Source organism: Alligator mississippiensis, chromosome 8, assembly GCF_030867095.1.
Source record: "Alligator mississippiensis isolate rAllMis1 chromosome 8, rAllMis1, whole genome shotgun sequence".
In the NCBI taxonomy this organism is placed as follows: domain Eukaryota; kingdom Metazoa; phylum Chordata; order Crocodylia; family Alligatoridae; genus Alligator; species Alligator mississippiensis.
The window spans coordinates 10,362,817-10,387,902 of NC_081831.1; the positions used below are offsets into that span (position 1 = coordinate 10,362,817).

Sequence of the window (25,086 nt, forward strand, 5' to 3'; positions counted from 1 at the left end):
TACTTACAGCCTGCAAACCATGATCGTGAGAGCTTTTGAGATTTACTTGGAATTGGCAGGAAATGTGAATCTGCTTAAGGAAAGAGAAGCATTCTTGGATGCTAACACACCTCAGAGAGTTGGGTTGGGAATCATCCCAGCTGCAGTCCAGTTTGCTATTATTAGGAATAACTGACTTTGCAGCACCAGCAGAGGGCAATGTCCACGGCCAGTATCTAAAGTAGGAGGAATACACAAAATTGTCTAGAATTGCATTCTTGTATTGCAGCAGTTTCCCCCACATTCAGTGTGTGAGTGTCCTGTGGAAGCTGGAGATGCAGAAGTAGAACCGCTATGCAAGTGTGCAGGTGTGTTGTAGCTGTCAAAAGAAAAGAAATTGAGACGTGACAAAAAAGAAAGACTAGAAGAGAGAGAGTCTTAATGCTGCTGCTTGTATCTAAAAGGTTGAAAAGTTCTTCTCTATTGTCCCTCCTCCAACAGAAAGATGTAGGTTAGGTCACTCTCTCTAAATGAAAGATATAAGCAAGTGTTTTGTGTAGGTAATTTTATTAACTTCCAGTTTCATTTGATTTCTCTCATTTGAACCATTGTGATAGGAATATTGCAATTTATTGTAGCCTGCAGCCTTTGGTATTTAGGATGAGATGTCAGACCACATATTGTACAATAGTAGTACCCCTGCTGTAAGCCAGAACTAAAGCACAGATTCCTGGGGCATGACTTAACTCTTCCATTGCTGCATCTTTTCATAGTGTACTTTTGTTATGTAATTCTGCTTTCATCAGGTTTTTTAAATGCACTCTCCACGAATCCCTCGGCATACACAAAATTACAGTGCAAGTATTAAATGTAAATCCACACTTAGTGTCTGAAGCATGTTCTCCCCTGAGCACTGATATCATTTACTGGCAAAAGTCTGAATAAACATGTTTTATAAAAGCTACATATTTTTTTAAGAACTTTTCCATTTGAGTTAGTTAAGTGGGACAGCTTAATGAAGCACATGCCTTCATGGAGAAGAGGTTGTGCCTGCTTTATGAAATTGGTAATGACAATTGCTTGGTAATTGGTACTTCAGGAGCTTGTATATTCAATAGGCCTGAGCTTGCAGAGGATGGCTAAAATCGTAGATTTAAAATCCTGTCTAGAAAAATTTCCCCGAGTGCATTAACTCTCTCTGAAGCCACATACACACGATCCATTTCTACTGGGAGAATCGCAACTCTCCTGGTAGAAACCACAATTGTACAGACATTCCAGCTCTCGCTCCTAGAGGAAAAATGGTGGTTCCAGTAGAAAAATAACCTGACTCCAACCAGTTAGAAGTTGCTCCCAGGAGAGTTTCTCCTAGGAGAATGATCACCGTGATCCAGGGAAGGTGGAAGGAGCAGGAGACAGGGGGCAGTTGCAGTCTCCTTCTGAAATCATTTCTCCTGGTGGAAATTTTCTACCACGAGAAATGAATGCTTGTATGCAGCCTGTGTAATTTGGCAAAGGAAGGCTGTCATAGACCAGATGCTTCAAGAAATAAAACGTAAACCATTAGCGATAAGAAGTTAGAAATCTGTTGGAATGTTGAGGAAGAAACCCTGCTTTCCTATTGGTTAGTGTGCTCATCTGTTAACAATCCTGCTAATATGCAGAGCACTGTATCCATGGCAATGTGCTGTTCAACTTCTAACTTAATTTTCATGCAAACACAAGGTAATGACTGATTTTGTATCTCTCTGGCTTATAGTAAGAATGGCTATTGTAGATGAGACATTTCCTCTCAGCTGGCCTTGTTTTGGTTTAAAGTTGGGGTTGACCTTAGGCACCCTCAGCTGTCAGGAAGTGCAGTATCCCTGGTTGTCATTGTTTGCAGTAAACTGGTGAATTACTACCTAAGAAACATCTGTGCAGTTTTATTGTATCGGAAATAGTAGTTTGAGAGCAGTTCTTATTGGGGCTAATATGTGTGGAGGGGTTGCAGGGACTCAATAGGCATGAAAACCAAATCCCCCTGCAAGGAAAGTTACTACCACTTCAGGGTTTAGGCACGTTGCTGGGAAAGAGGAGAGAACCATGAATTGAAAAAGGTCAGCAAGGGGAAACCAGGATTTGGATGAGAATGGAAGACAAAATCTTTAGGCATGCAGAGTAGGGATGATGCAAGCAAATGAGATGACTGGGCCAGCAGATGGCAAATGTAAAATAAGTGCATTTTCAGTGGGGCAGTCATCTAGAACGCTGATCAGGAGAAGGATTTGAGGGATTACCATGGAGAAACCTTAAAGCAGTCAGCCAAGAGGCAGGTCTAATATAGGAAGGAAGAGTCAGATATAGTCATTAAATATTGCTCTTGCTCTAGTTAGTTAGTGAATACAGTAACTTTGCAACAGATTTAGTTTTTGGAAAATCTCAGGGGCAAAAGTTTGCTTAAAGTTTCTTTCCTCTATCCTGACCTAGTTCATTGTCTGAATCCATACTTAAATGATAATGTCTTCCTTTATCCTGTTCTCTTGCTTTGTCTATCAGTGCCTACCAATTTATATTTAATGGGTATTGTGAGATCATGCAAATGGTGAAAAAAAGTTCCTCAACTTGGGACTGGATTGTCTTTTTGGCATGGCCACAGCCATCCTGTCTTACCTTGGATGGATTGAATACCCTCATGCTTTATTTTCTCTCTCTGTAAAATGGAGATATTACCTGTCTCCCAAGGATGATGTTCAAAATACTTCACGTAAGATGCTTTGAAATCTAGTGAAATCTGTAAGTCCTGAGTATTATTTCTATTGTATATATAACGTGCTAGTTTTATGATCTTCAAGGAATGGCCTTTTAATATGGTGCCTTGAGGTTGTTTTGATGTCACAGACTTATTTCTGATTCTTTGTGATGCTAGTGTCCCATCTGCTTATGGCAGCTGCTAAGGAAAGACCACTTAGGCAAATGATTGGTCTTTGGGATTTTCCCACCTCAGTGATTGCAGATGTGTGGGAGACAGATGCAGGCAGTGTTGTGGATAATCACAGTATCTGGCTGTGTTCAGCAGTTAACTCAAAGAGGGAAAAGCATTGCAGCACAACACTAGCTAATCAGACACAGAACAGGAATTGTTTCTTACATTGCTGTACATTGGGACTGACTCCACTGAGCTCAGCCAAATTAAAACCATGATAAACGAGGAAGAACAAGGCCTGCTGGCTTCTGCTATGTGAAATTAAGGAGAATGGATCTGAACAGGACCTTGATGTCTTCCGCCAAAAATTTGCGTCATCAGTTCATTGTGCAATATATGCACTGGTACTTTGGCACTCGCCTATTTAGCAGGAGCTGCTCTGTGACACACTTGTGAAATCCTTTCAGCTGAGAGTTATCATGTAAAAAATGCAAGACTTGCAATAAAATAGACATAAGCAGGTCTTCTTTTGTACATTTCTGAATGCCTTCATTGGCAGCTTCCAAAACTGCTTCCTTTGCAGCAATTAATTTTAGAGGTGTGTACTTCCACTTCACCTCAGGCTAGCGTCAGAAAAAACCCCTGTACCGGGACAGACTTCTTTCCTTGCAAGCAGCACTAACATACTAGTTGCCTTTCTATTTTAACAATTTGTATGGCCCCTTTAACATAGTAATGGAGCATCTCAATCCTTAGTGTACTTATTCTCTCCAAGTTTTAGACCAATTCCATTGGGCTCTTCTTTTTCTCTGAATCCAAATTTCTTAGGTGTATGATTTGTTCACTGCAACTAAATTCAAGTTGTCAGTGAATTGGCTGCAGCCCTTTGGGATGCATTGATTCACCTATGTAATCTGGTTGGCTGACAATGTTCTCAGAATCAGACTTAGTGAACTCTGCAAAGATGTCAACCAAAGGAGACAAGATGGAGTCGTCTCATAACCCTTGAGTGAATTTTGAGAGAGGATTTTCTTTCTGTATGTAATAGTACCAAATAGTGTCTGCTTCTGGGTGAAGAACTTTTCAGTGTTGAATAATTAATTAGTTATTCTATGAATGATACATTGGGCCAAACAGAGGAAGTAGACTTAATTGCAGGCTGAACTGAAGTTCCACAAACACCTTACAGTCAAAACCTGTGTTTCCAAAAATCGTTATACTCATTCAATTTTTCTTTCTTTGGTTTTTTTTTTCAATGGTTCTGTTTCAGACTGAGCATTCTTCACGGTCAGAAAGGAAGCGACGTGACTCGTTCGGGATGTTTGACGGGTATGATAGTTGCAGTGAGGATACTAGCAGCAGCTCAAGCTCTGATGAGAGTGAAGAGGAAGTTGCTCCATTGCCCTCCAGTCTCCCAATTATCAAAAATAATGGACAGGTCTACACTTACCCGGATGGTAAATCCGGCATGGGTGAGTACACAGCTTTTCAGGTATTTAGTTTTTGGATTTTCAGTCCAGTTGCTCTTAGGTGATCATATCTTGTGCTTTGTTTCTGTCAGTCCAAGTTGGCAGGTGTCTGTGTCCAAGGCCAAATATACAGGGAGAAAACATTTAATGCTCATGTGAAATGTGTCATTGTCAGAACAAGGCGGGATCAACTGAAAGTTTTTATTTCTGGCAGACTGAAACAAGATATAGCTCCTATTCAGCTGTCAAGAAATGTAAAATTCCTATGCAAATAAGTGGGATTTGTGCCTTATTGGCCAGCTTCTATTCCACCTATTAAGCACATAAGTGGACTTAAGGTGCTTAAGTGCAGTACTGCTTCATCCTGCTTAAGTTCCTGAAAATCAGTTAATGCATCTGTCTCCTCCTTTCTGCTTTTTTTTTTTTTTTTTTTTTTTTTTTGACTCAGTCTTAAGTCTTGACTCAGTCTTTTGTGTTGCAAAAATATAAATTGATTTTCAGGACTTGAACAGGATCTCACTTAGATGCCTTTAGGAAGTATAGCCAGAGTTCCTTTACATTATATATCAGTTTGCAATGCATCACAGATTTTTGTTGCTGTTGTTTTTTTATGGTAGTAAATATTCTGGCAAGGTTATTTAATAGTGGTAAAGAATATTTACTACCATAAAAAAACAACAGCAACAAAAATCTGTAATGCATTTTGTTTTGAAAAAGTAGCAAGATTACTTTAAACACCAGAAAGCAACATCAGGCCAGATCCATTGCGTATCAATGGAATGTTTTCTATGAAGGGAAACCACATGCCTGACAGATCATGGTGGTGCAAGGCACTTGCAGCCTGTTTTGAATGGGTGCCCAGGAGCTAACCATATAGTGCACCCCTAAAATGTGTGTTTCTAGAAGTATGAGTGGCCGAGACACTTGAGGGAAAACAGAAAATACTCGAGCCTTTTTTTGGATTGACAGTAGAAATACGTTGTGTGAGGTCTAGATTTGCAGACACAATCTAGAAGTTACTTGGAGAATGAGCAGCATATTTGGTGAGGATTAACTTTTGACTAGTCATTCACTTGTATTCCTGTATGAGGGGAAATTGAAGAAACTGAAAGTAGATACCATTTCAGCTGTGAATTTGGAAAGACCTTAGTGCTTAAGTAGTTTCACTGAAGCCTCTGGGAGTAAAATTACAGACTTGCTTTACAGAGGAGATGTCCAACCTGCAGCATGCACGCCAGATGTGGCATGGGCAGCCTGTGTGCAGCACACGGGATATCAAGGAGAGGACAGACAGTACAGTGGCACATCAAGCAGGGAGCGTGTGCTGGCATCCACCTCAGGACAGCCATGGCGCCGCTGGGCCCCCCCCCCCCCCCCCCCCCCCCAGTGGCCAGATTAATTCTGCGATACCCACTCTGGTGACTGAACAGTACATTTGGCAGGGCGGGGGGATTGGAGTGGTACTGGGAGTGCATACAGAGCTAATTTCATAGAACAAGAAAGCTTGAAGGGATCTACAGAGGTCATCTAGTCCAGACCCTGCATAAGGCAAGACCATTCCTATCTAAACTACTTATACAAATTCATTGTCTAACCTATTAGAAAAAAGCTACACAGTCAACCCAAACACAACCACGGGAGAAACTATCCTCCCATGGGTAAAGCAGGAGGACCACAGTACCTAACTACAAATGTTGTTAAAATATGCTCAAGAGATCCATGAAAGGCAGCCATGGCCCCCACCCATATGGCAGAAACCCCATAGTTCATACCAAGCTGATCACAACATAAAATTATTTCTTGACCTCCAAATATGGCAGTCTGTCTGATGCTGAGCAGTGGGGCAAGACCCTGCCTGCCAAGAAAGTTTGGCCCCGTGCTGCTTTTCAGGATCTGGACCTAATTGTTAGGTTACCGATGGTGGAGAATGAAACTAAGGGGGGCTGCCATCCGAAGGACCTCTCTGGTGGAATTGCCTCTCCAGCTTTTTACTGCACTGTTTTATCTGAATCTTTATTACACTCTTATGGTTTGGCTTTTTTTCTTTCTTGATTAGCTACATGTGAGATGTGCGGGATGGTTGGCGTCCGAGATGCTTTTTATTCTAAAACAAAACGCTTCTGCAGTGTTTCATGCTCCAGAAGTTACTCGTCGAACTCCAAGAAGGCCAGCATTCTGGCCAGACTTCAGGTAACGGTACAGAAACCATCTTCTTTATCTACTTCTCCTAAAATGCTCGTTTGTTTAAATGCATGTCTGTCTGCGGTCAGTCTGGGATCCATGCATGTTTTTTAAAAGAATTGGATTCTTATAAACTGAACATGTTGACATAGATGATTTTGGGAAAAAATTAACAATATACCATCTATCTGTAGTTTCAGCTGAATGGAAATCTGTTCCTGAGTGAATTATAAAACTGGAAGTTGGTCTCAGGCACTTAGTTAGCAGTAGGTCCTGACTGTATTTCAGATTGCCAAACCTGGGAGTTGGGCGGGGGGGGGGGGGGGGGAAGATGTTTTGGCCACTTCTGGAGTCTGCTTTTGTGGCTTCAAGTTTCACTTGAGTGTAGCTCATGTAATATTTGCTTGATTAGCTTCCATTCTTTGGCTTTTTTTAACATTTTTGCAGAGCCTCTGGAGAGCTGCAGTTTTCTTTAGAAAATTATTTTCTTGTAACCTTTTTAAAGCTTCTTAAAGTGGTTTTGTGTATTTGAATGAGAGGCCTCCTGCACACATATAATAGGTTTTAGGAGGAGCTTGGAGAGATTGTGTTTACTTAACTCTTGTTGTTTCAGGGTAAACCACCAACTAAGAAGGCTAAAGTTCTACAGAAACAACCGTTAGTGGCTAAACTAGCAGCATATGCTCAGTATCAAGCTACGTTACAAAACCAGGCAAAGACTAAAACAGGTAACTGTGTATGATAGAGCTGAAACTAATTCTTGGAAATATAAGATTTGAGGTTCACTTCCTAAATGAAATGACTTTCTTTTAGCAGCTGTCCCCGTGGAAGGCTTCAGCTGGGGTAACTACATCAATAGCAATAGCTTTACAGCAGCTCCCGTTACCTGTTTCAAACATGTAAGTACACTGCAGTGTTTTTTGCAGAGGTATTTTAACTGTCTTTAGACAAAAAAAGGAACAACACGGTTGGTTCATACTTTATCACTCCTTTAAAGACACTTTTTAGCATCCTGAAAATTGATTTTACAAAGGAATATTTTTTTAGTGCATTCATTTAAAAGGGAAATCTGCACACTTTATTCTTCTCCTGAAAAGCATTCTGAATATCATCAGCTGCTTGTATGTAACTTAATTTGCAAACTACAAGTTTGTATCATAAGTCGCAATGAATTTTTATCCCACATTTTAAAAGACTAAATCATGGGTTATTTCAAATTATAGAATATAAACCAAACCAACCACGTAATGAGAAAATGGATAAAAAGGAGAATGTTAGAGCAAGTCAAACGTCCTGCAACATGTATAGAAATGATCTGGCAGTTGCAAATTTTTTTCTGTATTATTTTTTAATTGGATTTTTACGGTCAGCTGTGTTATTTAGAGGAGGGGGAAGATAGGAAAACTTTTATAGTTCTGATGGTAGAGTTATTCTGCTGCACTTCTTTTCTTTGTATGTGGTATAAGGGGAATGCAGGAAGTGCTGATTACACATTATGAACCTTAAGTATCGGTTGAGTAAGATTATACATCTTTTAGCAGCATCTTGTTTGCACATGTTTGCAGAAATAAATTAATTTATCATTTGTTGAAAATTTTTGGCCAAGACTTTTTCATGGAAAGTTTCATTTTTGAGAAAATTTAATTTTTGTCCAGAAAGCTCCTGCTCTTTCAAAAATACCTTTTTGTTTTTCATTGAAAAACTGGAAAAAGTCATCTGACATGTATTAAAAAATCTTTACAGAAGTCTCAACTTTCCGCTTTAACATTTTAAAAGAAATGTATTTTTTTCATAGGAATTTTGCACAGAAAAATTTCATAGAAATTTTCCAGTTTCATGCTAAGTACTGTCAAATTACATATCAACAGGAATTGATAGGCAGTTGGTGCTTTGCTAAAGGACCTCTGTGTTTAAAAACCCTGGTGTTGCATAGAACAGAGTCCTGCCCTGTGTTAATATAGTTTTATGCCTTTGTGCTAAACTCCGCGTGCTTGAATGAGCCTGTCTCACTTTGGTTTCACAATTATATACATGTTGTAATGTGTCATTTTATAAGTACATCAGAGAGTATTTGACAAGATCAGCCTTTGCCATTTGAACACAAATGCTATATAGAATTCAGTATAATTCATACTTTTAAATACAAAGTACATGTTAAATACAAATATATATTCAACTAGAGCAATAGCTGTTTATGTGTAGTAAGCCAGTTGCCGCTGATAAGGAGTTAAACTGCTTCTATAATTCCTATGTCCTGATGGCTCAGGAGTAAAGAATTCAAGGTTACAAGCACGCTTATTTGTTGCTTTATTTAACAATAGAAAATGTTTTGGAGGACAAGAACTAATAACCTGGCACTTTGGTCCATCAGACCTTCAGATGAAGGCTTGGTGTATGGTTTGTCTAGGATGCTAAGTCGGTTCAAAAGTTTATTTTAAATGGGAAGAATTATACCAAAATGTATAGGCTGCACCTTTGAAAAGAAGTCTGACAAGTATGTTGTTTCTCTGCATATCTGGCTCATCACTACAAGGAAGGGATGCCACCCTAAACCATAAAAAGAAATTTCTTGTTATCACGTTACCGTAGTACCGGTTGTTGTTTTTGCTCAACGTACTATATATTCCCAGAATCAGTAAGGCTTAATTCCGATTAAAAGTTTTGTTTAAAAGCCATACCATAAATTCCCTTTGTTGCTCTTCCTGAAAAGCCTGTTCTATTCTTTGCATTCCCCTTTCATTTTTATTTCAGCTTCTGTAAAATTATGCGTTCATATCCTAGGTTAGTTATAGGCAATATTTAAATTGTATAATCACCAAAAATGATAACAATACAATATTCTTTGTGATGAGCAAGGTGAACGAGATCTGTTTTTAGAAATATAAAACATCTCTAACTCCCATTGATACCTCTCAGGGTGCCCCATCCATCTAAAAGTTCAGCTATTTTTATGTGGGTGACTAGACTTAAGCACCCAGAGACTATCATTTTGACCTTAACTCTTAGTTTCCTGTGCTTAAAGAACTGTATCAGGACTCTTTGGGCATTTATACATGTCCTCCGGGAGAAGGGTCGGGGGACTGCTTTAATCGAAGTGGCTCCAAGAGCTGCTCTAATTAAAGTGCCTGGAGTGTCACATGCAACTGCGTCCCCATGCAGAAAAATGGCAGTGGGGGTGCTTTAACTTAAGCTCATTGAATGAGCTTAAGTTCAAGCACCTCTGCCAGGATTTTTCAGTGCAGGGATGCTGATACATGTGATGCTAGAGTCTGCTGGAGCATGGTAATTACCACACTCCCACAGACTCAGTTAATCGAGTCTGCTCTAATGCACTGTAATGACACCATGTTGGAGCAGGCTCGTTGCACGTGTATAGGCGTGCTATAATAGTAATTGGGTGGTATGTATTACCTGTCACATATTATGGGCATGAATGCACATTCCACATCTGTAACACAAAGTAAAATACACATGGGTCCCAGTCCTGTTACAGCTAAGGTCACCAGAACTACAAGCACAAGCAAAGTTTGCTGCTCAGTGGGTAAGATTTTGCAGTACCTAGTCCTAATGTTAGCAGGTAAAAATGTATATCAAGATACAGTGGGTGTAGCTGATTGGATAGAAGGTGAGGAACAGGGGACACCAACACACAAGCAATTATTAGGTTTTATTTTAATTTTTTTTTCCCCTATGTAAATTTTATCTAACTCAGTAGTTTTCAGCCGCCCCAATCTTTGTTTGCCTTTCTGTGCTCCCCGTTAGTTAGTGCTTAACACTGAGGAAGTTATTCCCCTTTCTAATACTTGTTTCTCAGCTCCTACTGTTTCTTTGTAGAGAAAAAGCTGAAATATTTGGTGTCTTTTGAAGCTTATAATGCTAATTTGGGGTTCTATTTTGACTTACGTCCATTGGTTTAAAAGTGCTTGCAAGCACCAGTTTTTAGTCTTGGAATGCCTTTGTGAGACGGGTAAGTATTGTCCCCACTTTGCAGTTGGATAAACTGAGGTGAAAGGAGTGTGACTGACTGTTTTTCATATTATACATTTTACAACAAGTGAGTGATTTAGCATAGTAATTTATTTATTTGGACTCCTTCCTATGGATCTCATTCTCTTTCATAACCCTGTTATGTGTCTAAGTGTGCAAAATTATCACTGATATTTTAAATCAAATGAATGTGTTATAGTTTGGTATCATAAGATATAATATACTTGTTTTTTTCCATTTGTGATTCTGTTATTAACCTCAATTCTTCCCTCTTCCTTGCTTTCTAAGTATTTTTCTTTTTCACCTGTAATCTCCCTGGTTTGCTACCCTGACTCTTACAAAATGTTCCTAGTGATCAGAGCAAGGATAACTTATGTCACTTGTCAGTATTTCCTTTTGTACAACTTGCTGTGCAAGATCAGTAGTAATTATTGTTTTTTCCAGCCGTTTGTCAACATGAAGTTAACATGTTTTTCTGATGTATTTTTCTCTGTATTTCCTCTGGGTTCATTTTATTCTAGACTGCAAGGTTTTTATTTACGAATTATTTTCCTAGCACCCCGTTGTTTGTTCCTGTTGATTTAAAAAAAAGTGGAATTCTTAGGTTTTTACACTAGGTGTCACTGCTATCCTTCCAATCTTTCTGTCTCCTGGCAGTGTCTTTTTGCTATGCTCTGTGTAGGTGCTGGGTGCACACGAAGTAACAAAACACTTCTCACAATTTCAGGGATTAGCAGCACCCCGCTGCATTTTTAACCCTGTAAGTCACTTTTTATATCAAAATGCTAGAGGCCAAAAAGTTATGGCGCCACCCAAAGCCTGCCAAGTTTTCTCTACATTTAAATAACCAGGCTAAGATACTTAACATGCTGGGGAGTCATAGTGTCAGCCTTGTTATCTTAGGAAACCCTTGTGGTTTGAATTTGGATGATATCCATCAGGACCTTCCTGATTGCAACTTACTTTGCAGGGAAGGTAGCAGCTGCTCACAGATAAACCCTCACAAGTGGTCTTTGGATTAGAAAGTGGTGAACCAGATCCTCCTTGGTTGGGGAGGACCCTGAGGTGGATCTCTTCGTCATGAGTCTGAAAGGTAAATTTGTTCTTACATGTAAATTATGGTTCTGCTAGTTCATACTATGCCAATCCAGACTTCAGAGTTACCCTTCCAGCCGGGAGACAATTAAGACTTAGCACTTAAATAGTGCTTTATGATTTATTTCAAAGTACTTTTATAAACATTGACTTACTGAATAAGGACAAGGAAGACATGAAGGAAGATGGCTGTTATAGCCCTTGGTTATCCAGTCTTCCTCCCTTAAGAATACTCATAAGGTGTGAAAGAGAGAAGAGATACAGTGCATCAGATACACTGTATATAATCATTTTGAGATAGTATTAGTAGTAATAATACCTAGCTCTTACATAGCGATAATGGCACAACAGGGCTCTCTTCTTGTAAAGGGAGAGCCACATGGATTGGTGTAGGAGAAACTAGCAGAACCACTATTTTCACAGACAAGGACAAATTTAACTTTCTGCTATTTCCCCCTATACCAATCCACTTTATAGAAACAAAACATCCTTGTGAAAACTTGGATATCATTTGATGTGGGGAGAGAAGGAAGAGCGAGCCCTAACAGCTTAGGTGATTTTTGTAACTGTTAGGTGATTTTTGTAACTGTTTTTTTGTTTTAGATCAATTAAAAATTTAAATGACTAGTAAATAGTATATAGCATGTAGCACTGTGTAAAAGACTGCAGATTAGCCAGAAATGTAAGCTAGAAATGTAAGAGTAGCCAGAAATGTAAGAGTATATTATTCCCTTCTCTAAAAAGCCACTAATGCAAATTAAGATCCGACGGTGGCTACGGAATGCAGGATTGCATTAACAACTATGGGAAAAGCTCCCAAAGGAAGGAGACGATCCCATAATAAACAGTGATAACTGGATTGGGTTGTCCCCATAATGTTGAGAAATCCCACTATAGAAGGCTTCATAGTGTATACATAAAAATGAGCCATCTTCCCTCCTCTTCCCCCCTTCTCTGCCAAATAGCCAGAGAGCTCCATAGTCTAGGCTGGTTTTAGGAAGACATAGCAGAACATGACGAGACCAAACTTCCAGAAAAAGCAATAAGCATACTTGTTATGGACATAACGGGGAAAACTGTTCATGCATCTCCGTCCTCCAGTATTTTTATTCTGAAAGGTATTGCTTGTTGTTCCCCTGCTATGACAGATCTGATGTTTTCTGCTCCTAGCTGCCAGTAGTTGATTACGAGCAAAATTCCAACCTTGCAAATTATAGTTGTTTAAAGCTAGGGCAACATTTTTTCCCTTTTCCCTCTTATCTTGGTTTCTGGGAGTTTGGGAATGAATAATACAGTAATTCTGGTGAGTTAAATCCTTTTGGGTTGTTTGCAGATGTTAAAAAAAAAAAACAAAACCAAACAAACCAAAAAAAAAACAAAAATGCTTTATTTTAAACTTGGCACGTTCCCGCACTGAACCCCACGCGTGCCCAGAAGAGGCAGCACATTACTTCAACCTGGCTCACCCAACGTCTGTAAAGATAGGTGCTTTTGGGGGGCTTTTTTTGGCACTTTTATCTAATAGCTGATTGCATCAGTTTTAGATAAGTGCCAAAAAGCCCCCTGCTGAGGGACCCAGTCTTACAGATGCTGCAGAGCCAGGTTGAAGTAATGCACTGCTTTTTCCAGTAAAGCACAGTTTAGCTTTTATTGGTGTTTTTTTTTTTGTTTTTGGGGGGGTTTTGGGGGGGTTTTTTTTGGTTTTTAACATCTGCAAGCAGCCTTTATGTTTACAAGGAGTCTGGTAAATGTCATGTAGCTGGGATGAAAGATGCTGGCTGCTCGACGTAGCATGAAACAAGTAGATCCCTTCATTCACCCTCACAAAGTCTGCCTTGAAAACTCCCTGCAGTGACTGGAATGTCATTTCTGCCCCCCACTTATCTTTGAGGATAATTCGGCTGCTATTCTGAACTAACCCAGAATTTATTTTGCTTTTAAAGGAAAATATTTCTATTTGACATTGTGATGTCAGAAGTCCTCTCAATAACAATATAAAACTATTACTTGAACAGTCTGATACTTGCAAGTGCTTGTTTTTTGCATGGAAGAAACAGTTCACTAGATTGGGTGGTTAATTACTTTCCCTGAATGAATTGAAAGTCCTAGAGACTTTCGCATTTCGCACATACTCACTGATCCTGAAATACCACATTTGACTATTTGGTTATTCATCTAGTATCTTTTCTTCATTTCCAGTCTAGTCCAAGTTGACTCCACAAATAAAGCATAAAGCTAAAATGTTGTTTTCATTTACAATTTACAAAAATCCTTAAAGTGCCCCACTAGCTTTTATCTTCATTTGTTACTGATACATTGGCCGCTGATGTCAAAGCTGTCCTTGAGGAATCTACCAGTGCAGTTCCCACTGACAGTTTTGAGTTTCTCCTGCTTGTTTCTGGTCGAGTGATCACTTGGAGGTCGTGTGAAAGCCTATTCATATAGAAGCATGTGAGCTACGTTAACTAGTATGAGAGAAACCTGTTTCCATTAAAGCTGAAGGTGTTCAAGGAGGGTCTCTTCGCAGTCTCAAAAAAAACCTGACTGTTCTAGAGAGTGTGGACCAACCTCTCTGGTCTTGGTGGCATGAATATTAATTCACAATTATTTCCCTGAAAGATATTTCCCCTAGTGTCACTGAGGTCAGAACCAAGACCTGGACTGAAACCTGGATTATTGATCCATACTGTTTTGTGAATATGTACAACATACCACAGCTGTAAAACTGAGTCACAGAATTGCTACAGTATTTTAGCAGTAGTAATTCATTACAGCACAAAAGACAAATTTTGTTTTCAGAGACAAGTGATTCTCTAAATGTGTGTTTTTGAGTATCGGTCATGCTCAGCCCAGTTTTCTAAGACCACTAATAAAGCATTAATGAAACAAAAATGAATACTTTATTTTCAAACGGAGTAAAGCAAGTGGTGATTTTTATTTTCCTTTAACTTAAATGACAGGCTCCCATGGGGACATGCTGGGGGGACATCTCAGAAGGAGTGCGAGTGGAAGTTCCAAACACAGACTGCAGCCTACCGACCAAAGTCTTCTGGATAGCTGGAATTGTAAAATTAGCAGGTTATTTTTTTTTTTTCTTTTTCTGTAGATCACATGTATTAAGATGGTCACAGTGATAATTATATTTGGGGGAACTCATCTGTTTTGGTTTAAAAATGAGGAAGTAAAGGAAATACCCTACTATAAGAGGCTATCCTTCAAAAAAAAAAAATAACCCTCAAAAAACAGCCTTTAAGGAACTGTCACACTGGTATTTGAAATATGGAAATACTCCAGTTCCTTCTGAAGTTTAGAGTCTTCAGTGGTTGAGTTTGTTTCGCTATTGAAAAGAGTAGAAAGTTTTATTTTAAATTATTTGATAGAATGAAGTAGTTGCTTCCAACCTGGGCTCTGCTTCTCCGCTCAAGTGGTTGAGAGTCTTTGAGAGCAGTGGTGGGATGCTACTCAGAGTTTTGACATTCAAAATCATTTCCTTGCAAGGTGTACTGCAAGTGTTTTCTAGCATGTGCTGAGAGCCTTCAGGTTCCTGTTGCTTCAGTGGAACTGGAAGTACTGATCGCTTCACTGGAATGGATTCTAAACGAGCAGTTTAGCAAGTGGCTAGGTTGAACTTTCCACCGTAAACGGTTTTCTTGGAAGGCTCTTTCATCTTATGCAGATCATGAACTGAAATTTTTCTCCTATGAGAGAGTTGAAAAGTTCCTACCTCCCAAGTTTCATAATTTTTTTCTCTCTTTCCTGTACTAGTGTTAAATGACCTTTTGTAACCCAGAGTTCATAGAGAGGTTTTTTCATGTTCAGGGCAATTTAGGATCAGGAAACCTGAAATAATGTCTCCATATCAGTGACCTTCTAAGGTCCGCTACTGATGCTTATCTTAATGCAAGTGCTATGTCATGACAAAATTAAAGTCTCTATAGCTAAAAGATCAAAAGTCAAAGTGTAAATAAAAGCTGAATGTACTCTTCTTCTGCATATGTGAAATACAGGTTGTCCCGCAACAGAGTCCAGCAACATGCTGTCAGAACCACATAATCTAAAGAAAAAAAAGCAAAAAGATAGAGTGCAATATATGTTGGTATTGGAGAAGTATAACCTCCTATAGCTCTGATTTTTAAAAATGGTATTGTTTCCTTTCAGGTTACAATGCTTTGCTAAGATATGAAGGGTTTGAAAATGATTCAAGCCTTGATTTCTGGTGCAACGTTTGTGGGTCTGATATCCACCCAGTTGGTTGGTGTGCAGCCAGTGGGAAGCCTTTAGTTCCGCCTCGAAGTAAGTGAATATTGGCATGACTTGTTCAGTCATGGAGATTATGGAAGTGTTCATGTTGTCTCTATTGAAGTAAATTCATTAGGATTCAGAAATCAAATCAAGATTGTTCTCATATTCTAATGATTTTATTAATGTATTCTTAATTAAAGCCTTAGGTCAAATTCTGTCCCTTGGTCCACATGCACATGCAGTTATGAAACAGGGCCTCAATTCAGCCTTTACATGGCTTTTGTCATTATTTTTAACCAGTATTTTAACATTGTTTAACAGTTTTTACATGTTGCAGACTTTACCATTGTCTGTCTCTAATAGACAAACATAATTAGGAATCCGTGGCTGACTTTCCCCCCCTTCATTTGCAACAGCCATCCAACACAAATACACAAACTGGAAAGCTTTTCTAGTGAAACGACTTACTGGTGCCAAAACGCTTCCTCCTGACTTTTCTCAGAAGGTAAGTCTGGGCTGATATAAATGCTGTATATAAACACATTGGCTGTTCAGTATAAGAAATTTAATTATTTGCAATGGCACATGGCCCTCTTCTGGAGAAGATGGTACTGCAACCACTCTTTTCCTCTGTCTCTTCTTTAGGATGGCTTGGTCACTTTTTGTACTTCTTCAAAAAATTGCTTTCTCATTAAAAGAAAATATTTTCCAGTCAAAAAATGATAAAATAGGTGAGATTTAATCTGAAAAATCCTCAACACAAATTTATCCTTAATGTCCTTCCAGTGGCTTAAGACAAAATGAAAACTGGTTGTGCTTAATATAATGACTTAATTTAGTCACTTTTTTTCATTGGAAGAAACTCGTATTAAACAAATTATTAATATAGCATATACTTAGGGGCAATAAAATAATACTTCAACTATCTCAATATTTACCTCTTAATAACTGGACCTTTTTCTACATCTCTGAATTAGCAAAAAAAAAGTGAACTTGTTGATGGATGCATATTAAGTTTATAATTGGGAAACTGAGGAATTGCACAGTAGCATTCATTGGACCAAAAAGAGTTTTTTGTATGTAGCTTTCTAATAATAATAATAATATATACATATATGTATAACTTTATCCGTACTTATAGATCTGAATAATTGGAAACAAAATTAAATTGACACTTGTAAAAAAAATTTCTGCAGGGGAAGGTTGTCATGGAAGTAGCTAATGACCATTGCACACTTTTAGGCATTTTTAAGAAGTAAAATGTAGATTTAGATCCCTTCCTCTTCTGTTCCTAGAGACATATGCTATAATGTATACCACTTCAGTTGGTAAGACATGTTGATGAATGGCCAGCTTTAAATAGATTCAGTAGTGACAACCCAAGGGTGTAGTTTTGTGTGTTTTGTTCTTAGAAGAAGATCTGTAATATTTTAAATCCTGGCATTAGGGGTATGTGACAAAAATGAACAGACTCTGTTTTTACTTTCATTTATCATTACATGATGAGGTAGTTTTATCAGTTACTCCAAACCAAGCAAACTCCTTTTCAAGTCAGCAGAAATGTTCTGTTGACTTAAGTAAGAGTTGGATTCAGAGTCTTATGTGATCTGGACGCACCATTTTAGGGTATTTCTGGTGAATCGTTTTGTGAGCGGTTTGATGTGCAGGGATCTTGCCATAACTACATTATCCTGGCAAAGCTGGGATAAAAGGCTTGTGATGGTTTATGTATGTAAACGGATAAATCAATGACTAAATTAAGCAGAAGCTGCTTTAATGGCACGAGAGAGATGACTAAGCAAAGGTAAAACTTATTTTTTACAGAATGCTTTTTTCTTTTTAGGTATCAGAAAGTATGCAGTATCCCTTCAAACCTTCCATGAGAGTAGAAGTTGTTGACAAAACGCATCTTTGTCGAACGCGGGTAGCAATTGTAGACAGTGTAATTGGAGGACGATTACGACTGGTGTATGAAGAAAGTGAAGACAAAACTGATGATTTCTGGTGCCATATGTACAGCCCGCTCATTCATCATATTGGCTGGTCCCGAAGTATAGGACATCGATTCAAAAGATCTGGTAAGTGTGCTCTGTTTCGAACATTATTGGTTGCATATAGAGGCGTACTTGAGGGATATTGTTCATTTTATTATTTAGCTGAAAGAAACATCCTAGCTGAAGTGATTTCTAACTCTCAATTAATGATCCACAAAAATGTATAAATATCTACTCTGTACAATGTTCAGTTAACCGCTTTTAGTGTTTCATTCCATCTTGCAAAATCTGGAGTAAGTTTTATTCAAGAAGCAACTGCAAGTCATGTTTTAGAAGCTTATATAAATAAGCTGCAGGAAATATATTGCCTCTGTGCACAAAATTTAGTGTTAGCCCTGGTTTTTCCTGCTGGCATCCTGAAAATACACACAGTACTGTCCCTGTAGCTGCCGCCTCCTCGCTGTTCACCTAATACAATAGATTTGGCACAAGCCTTCCATACGTTTAATTCAGGGTTTTTTTACCTCTATTTTTACCTCAAATTTTGGAAGTGCTTAACCCTTTTTTTTTTTATTTGTTTGTTTTTTGCTTTTATTGCAGCATGTAGCTGCATTGCAGAAGTTTTGAGGAGGAAGGCAGGAAAGCTAGAGGGGGGCAGTGGGAGCTAAAATCAAACATTTCTGTTTTGAATGTCATATGAGCCTTTTAAAGGTATACAAGTCACCATATGTTACTTGTCTACAAATTGAAGCAGAAATCAAATGTTTCCTCAGGCACCAGATTTAGACATTAAAGGATCAATATTTTTAATCATTACAGACCTTCACTGAAACCAGTTAAAAATAAGGGAGCTTTTTTTTTAAAAAAAAAAAAAAAGAACACCTCATGTAGTTCTGCTTCCTCGAACTCCTGTAAAGCTTTTAATACAGCTGCAGGAATTCATGTTGGAGAAGAGGATGCAACAACTGGCTGCAAGGACCAGCTAAAGATCACCAGATTTAAAAACAAAACAAAAAAAACCCCCAAACAGTATTTTGCAAAAATAAGTGTCTTTAGGGGGGGAAAAACAAGGCAATAAACAGCATGGCTGCAATGCCAAGATGTTCTGTAATCGCAGTTGCATTACATCAAACCCTTTTGTCATTTACACATAAAAATCCTCCTGTTTGTCAGTTCTCTGCTTTAACCTAACAATGCAAAGGAGTTTGACTTGTCGAGTTTCTGCAAAAATCTCATTCAGATTGCAGACATTTCCTAAATTTTGTCCATCAATGTGTTCAGAATACAGGAATTGCATCATTTGTGCTATCTTTCCACATCTTCTAGGTAGCATTCTGTTAGTCCTCCCTATAAATTTTGGGCCAGCCATCCTAGTAAAGTGAAGCTACTGCATGGACTAATGTAGTCAGAAAAACATGGGTTTTGGTCATTTGTTAAATATTCACTGATTAGTATGTAACTGTCCCTTGTAGATATTACAAAGAAACAGGACGGACATTTTGATGCACCTCCTCATTTATTTGCAAAGGTAAGAACTAGACAAGACGTGTATTTACTCAGGGCTGAAAAGGGGAACTTTTCATCCCTAGAACATGTAGAGTATAATTAAGAACCTACCTAACAACTGCAAATAACTTCTTAAAATGCTACTAAGTAAAATTGATAGGAAATTTCAGAGGTGTAGTGGACTCAGTGCTGCAAGCTCTGATATTTGTCTTGTACGTTATTGTTTTCTTGTCAATGTATGTAATACCGCTATGGGATTCTTTAGGTAAAAGAAGTAGACACAAGTGGCGAATGGTTCAAGGAGGGAATGAAATTGGAAGCTATAGATCCTTTAAACCTTTCTGCAATATGTGTTGCAACCATTAGAAAGGTAAGAGAATGAATGCATAATTTTCAGAGGGGAGAGGAGGCTAGACATACTTTTAGATAGATTTTTTTTCTTCAAGGGGGGGGTGGGGAAATGACTTTTTAACTGAAACAAGACAAAAAAGGATTTAGCTTGTATAGCAAAAGGACAGTCGTTTGCCTTCTGCCCTGAAAAAAAGGATAATTTGTACAGTATGGGAATGCATATAAATGCTTCTGTTAACTGATTAACTGTTTCTGATGAGCAAGAGATAAGTGCATAAGATTTAAAAATACAGCCTTACCTTTAATTGGCAAAGTGTGTTCTTGTGAAACCTTACCGCCAAGTCTCTCCTTCAGCTATTTTGCAAGCTGCCTAATTGCCTTCAGAAAGCATCCCCTCCAAATCTTTGCAAAAGTTTAGTATAGGCATCAATCTTTGAGGATTGCGTGTGCGAAATGCTTTTGTGACTGAAAGGGGGTGTCATCAATGTGAAATCCAGGCAAATTTTAAATGCTTTGGGACTCTTTTATAGTGATAGATCAGCTCCCTAGCATGCACCTCTGCCAGTAGCTGTGGCTATGTGGCCATACTTTTTTTTTCTCCCATATTGCTATGTGGAAGATGCTCACAATGTAAAAGGGAAGTTGAACTGACATAGGTAAGAGTAAAATTAGGAGTACCTAAAGAGAGTAAAAAACCCCCACTAATCTCAGTTATAACTTATAATATCTGTATCAGTTGACTGTAGTATAGCATAACTATAATGTAATTCACTATAGCATATGCAAAAAATCTTGGAAAGAAACTTAATTTCATATATACTTGTGGCTTGTCACTTGCTTAATTTTTTCATTCTGCTTTTAAAGTGGCATGCTTTAATTTTTGACCTGACCTTCACATAATACCAAGGTATTTAATGTACAACTTTGTTTTTTCTTTACAAAGGTGTTAGCAGATGGCTATCTTATGATTGGGATTGATGGCTCAGAAGCAGCAGATGGGTCTGACTGGTTTTGTTACCATGCCACCTCCCCTTCTATTTTCCCTGTTGGTTTCTGTGAAATTAACATGATTGAACTAACTCCCCCCAGAGGTACTGATGTCATTTTGACCAAATTCTGTATTGATCATTCAGAGTGGTGTCCTATATGCTTTGTTTCTTAATTCAGTTTGCAAAGTTTGTATTGTTCTTCAGGGCCTTTGTAGCCTCAAATAAGTAATACGGTAATTACTGTAAGTGCAAGCTCTTTATTTTAGGTTACCTTAGTGGGTAGAGAAGGGTCAAATGAATTTTAATTAGACCATGGCCAGATAGATTGACGTTTGCTTTGACTGCACAAAAAAATCGACTTGTAACTTTCGTTACATTCAGCATCAGTCAACAGGAAAAAAAGAAATAAAAAAGTATTGGTGATAGGGAGTGTTGGGCTAGTGGAGGTCTGAACCTGGCATAGAGTGCATGTCAGTGTAGGCATCATTGCCATAGTGTTGCAGGTTTATTGGTAAGATCCAAGGTATCCTCCTCCTGAAATGTGTACAAACATGCGTTTCAACAAGCATGCTTATGAGAGGGGTCATGTACAGCGAACCAGGATAGGCAAATTTCCCAGAAGCAAAACTGCCTGTGCATCAGCGTGGATCTTTGTCACCCTTATCTTTCTGTCATTGCATTGTTTTGGCAACTTATGGAAGGTGACATTGGCAGTTACATCACAGAAGATCATAGATGTTCTTTGCTTTTTTGGTAGGAAGTTTTTGTTCTCCATCCATATTTGTGCAGTCTCTAATTTTGTAGGGAAAAAAACCCAAAAAACACATGCTCTTTCCAAAAGTGAGCGTTTATTAAAAATGAGTGCAGAGATTTTCTGGACATTAATTGTACTGAGAGCTAAGCCTGCCATTAAAAAATCATTTAATATTTTTTTTCTCATTGGTCAACACTTCTGAATCTGTCAGCTTTCAATCTCTGCAGAGTCTACAGCTGAGCAGATTTACTTTTGCTCATAGTAGTTATAGCAGTCTGTGGAATTACTCAAGAGAATTGTAGAGGTAATCTGACGTAACAAAAACAGAAATAATCCATCCTGCTTTCTTTTAAATGCCCTTCTGTGCCTCTCAAAGAGACTTAGGGGAGTCCTTTAAAGAATGATTAATGATGACAAAAATGATAGTACTGGTAAGAGCAGACTTCTAAATAGAAAGTACACAAGAGGTAATGAAAAATGTTTCTAGAGGAAACCTGCACAGTTTCATTCTTTAGACAGTGACTGACTATACAACACATGATGGTCTTCTGTTACCACTCTGTACACTGTTGTTTCTTGTATGATAACCATTCTCCTCCTTGTATGCTTGTATCTGTATTTTCCCTTTAAAGTATTGTCCATAACAGTTTTGTATCATCCCCTGTGCATCTGTATCATTATAAACCATATGCCATTATGTAGAGATCAGGGGTATGTATGACTAACACCAGAAATAAGCATATTATGTGGAACTATATCATTTTTAACATGATGGTCTCTATAATTAACATAATGAAAACCAAGAAGTATGCAGATGCTGACTTCTTGGTTTTTCAACATGTTAATTCTAGAAACCATCGTAAAGAAATCTGCAGACAACGGTTGGTCCATGGGCCATGGTTTGAGAACTGCTGGTCTAACCAGCTGTGGGAGGGGGTAAGTCTGTCTTGTGAACATTCAGTAGATTAAACAAAAGTTAAATATATCATGGAGAATGCTTCTTCCCCCTCCCCCCTACAACAGTTTATAAGAATGAAAGAAGGCCTTCAATCTCTTTTTCTTACTGTTGTTTTTAGCATTATTATCTAAGTTTTATAAAGATCATTTCAGAGAACATGTTTTGCCCAGTCTACTCCAAACAAATCTTTTTTCAAAGATGTTTCTGCTGCAGGAAATTTATAGATGATTTTACTTTTTTTTTTTTTCCTTGGCTCCATTATATGAAAAAGACTGAAGGTGAGGTAATATTTTTTGAACAATATTGTGATTTGGATGGTGAACAAAATGGTACAAAGACTCAGAGAATAATAACCATCTAGGAAACTTAAAGTGGGAGAGCTGTTACTATAGCAGTAAATGAGACGTTCTGCATCCTTCATTTGTTCATTTGTATCAGCTGATATGAGCAAGTTGCATTCTAATGGAGCATCTTGGCCTCTCATCAAACAAAATAGCAAAGTGGAGATTGCTGATATTAAAGTTCATCTTCTTTATCATCTTTTTAGTGCCAGCATTGTGCTAATACACTGCTTTTAAGTGATCAAAGTGTGCAACTGATGTATGACAGTAATATTCATAATTCACAGGTTATGCAAAGCTCCCTTTCAAATGGTTTGACTACCTCAGGGAAATGGACTCTATAGCAGCACCTGTAAAGCTCTTCAATAAGGTAAAGTAAATTACAGATCTGGTACCTTTATGACACATGTGCCATTTGTAGCCAATACTATGCTGTAAATTACAGCCACCTTACCCCTTGTGGTTTATCAATCTCTGTAAATATGTTTTTCATATGGATACTAATCAGTCGTGAAGCCTGGAGACAGTTATTTTTAAAGCCCATGTGAGTAGTACACTTTGAACTAATTAAAGAAGCCTATTTCATTCAAAGCAGAAATCCTTTGTGTGCATTCTGCTCATCTGAGTCAGGTTCTGAAAAATCTGCAACTTGGAAGCAGATAAGTAATACGTTATACTTCATAGATGGTGCCCTGACCGTGCCCTTAACTTATTAATTTTACCATTCAAATAATGCCGCATGAATGTAGCTCGAGCAAAATATTTTCTCTGCTGTGTTTAGACTTTGTATACGAAGATGTCTGACTTTTGTTCCCTAATATTTGGACATTTTGCTTCATTTGTCTTTCTAGGAAGTTCCAAACCATGGGTTTCACGTTGGAATGAAACTGGAAGCTGTCGATCTTATGGAACCTCGCCTGGTTTGTGTTGCCACAGTAACTCGTATTATCCATCGCTTATTAAGGATACACTTTGATGGCTGGGAAGATGAATATGATCAGTGGGTGGATTGCGAATCCCCTGACCTCTATCCAGTAGGATGGTGTCAGCTAACAGGATATCAACTTCAGCCTCCAGCACCACAAAGTTAGTTGTGTTGTCTGTGTCCATAGTGGGTCTTTTTTATGTCGAAAACAGGGGTGGCCAGTCCATCATGCTTACCAAAAGTGGCAGGGGTAGTGTCTGTGCCATGCGACAGATCGGGGAGAGAGTAAGGAACACAGCAGCCGATAGGGCAGGCAGGAGTGAGCAGAGCAGCAGGGCAGGGAGCAGAAAGCAGTGTGACAGATAAGGCAGGAGAAGGAGGCGATCAGAATAGCACTTAGGGGAGGGAAGGGTGTTTGTGGCATACTTACTTAAAAGGTTTGGCCTCCACTGATCCAGAGTTTCACTAGTTGTCCTTTGGTGTATGTACATGATAATTGCATGATACTCACCATACTTTTGGGGTGATATGGCCAGCTGCAGCAAAATGGAAGAATCCTTACAAATAGGCCCCACCCTACTTACACATTTATGCCACAACATAAATGGGAAGGGTGCTACAGGTGCACCCAATTTAAGATGCCATAAAACGGGAAATAAGCCATAAAAATGTTTCATATATAAAACATTTTTATGGTTTTAACATTTTCATATATAGAACACTTTTATGGTTGGTTTTTATGGCACCTTAAATTTAATATGTGGCTTGAGCCAGACAATCAGCTGATTATCAGTCTTGGGGCCCAGACCTCACCAGGAGTCTGGTCTGTGGAGCTGGAGAGGAAGGGGATTCAAAAAGATTCCACTGCTGGGGACTTTAAACCCTGCACCGTGCCAGTCCGGGCTGCAGCACCTGGCTTTGAACTTGCCAGTGGAAGGGGAGCCCAGGATTATTATCCCTGGCTTCATTTACACTGGCAAGTAGTAATGACATGATTGGGATCTGATCCCCAATCCCAGAATCATGCTTTCTGCCATGCGTGTGTAGCATGGCAGGAGAGGCATGTGTTGGAATCGGGCATCATCATGCCATTAAATGAACATATGCCAGGGCCTTAGAAATGCATCATTCTGTTCTATTTTAATCCTTCTGTTTCTTTGTGATAAAGTGTTTTTTTTTTTTGGTTAGCTACACTTTTATTTCTATTTCTTATACCAACAGTTGTTTGCTTCAGTCCATTTAAAATCTAGCTGATTTTTGTCAGGTATAGATAACATTATTCTTTATAGCACCTTGAATTTGCCAGGCATTTTATGGTCATAGGCCCTGAGCCGGCAAACACATACTTAGATAGTTTTCCACATTTGAATTCAGTGGAATTGTGCATGTGTATAATATTATTCACATGCA

At 38.5% G+C, this 25,086-nt stretch overlaps 1 protein-coding gene across 6 annotated transcripts in view; it reads left to right on the forward strand.

Annotated features, from left to right (window-relative positions):
* The window catches only part of MBTD1 (mbt domain containing 1), a 47,207-nt gene that overhangs the window by 4,564 nt on the left and 17,557 nt on the right, over nt 1-25,086 (forward strand). For 3 of the 6 annotated variants that reach the window (XM_014601948.3, XM_019494372.2, XM_014601945.3), the window contains exons 2-14: nt 4,155-4,356; nt 6,410-6,549; nt 7,148-7,262; nt 7,348-7,433; nt 14,577-14,694; nt 15,775-15,909; nt 16,275-16,363; nt 17,702-17,936; nt 19,325-19,380; nt 19,624-19,728; nt 20,653-20,800; nt 23,039-23,121; nt 23,603-23,837. In XM_014601948.3, the coding sequence (XP_014457434.2) occupies nt 4,155-4,356; nt 6,410-6,549; nt 7,148-7,262; nt 7,348-7,433; nt 14,577-14,694; nt 15,775-15,909; nt 16,275-16,363; nt 17,702-17,936; nt 19,325-19,380; nt 19,624-19,728; nt 20,653-20,800; nt 23,039-23,121; nt 23,603-23,837 (1,747 nt within the window). The remainder of the gene's footprint in view (nt 1-4,154; nt 4,357-6,409; nt 6,550-7,147; nt 7,263-7,347; nt 7,434-14,576; nt 14,695-15,774; nt 15,910-16,274; nt 16,364-17,701; nt 17,937-19,324; nt 19,381-19,623; nt 19,729-20,652; nt 20,801-23,038; nt 23,122-23,602; nt 23,838-25,086) is intronic. The other 3 variants (XM_014601946.3, XM_014601947.3, XM_006258628.4) reach the window with 3 other exon arrangements.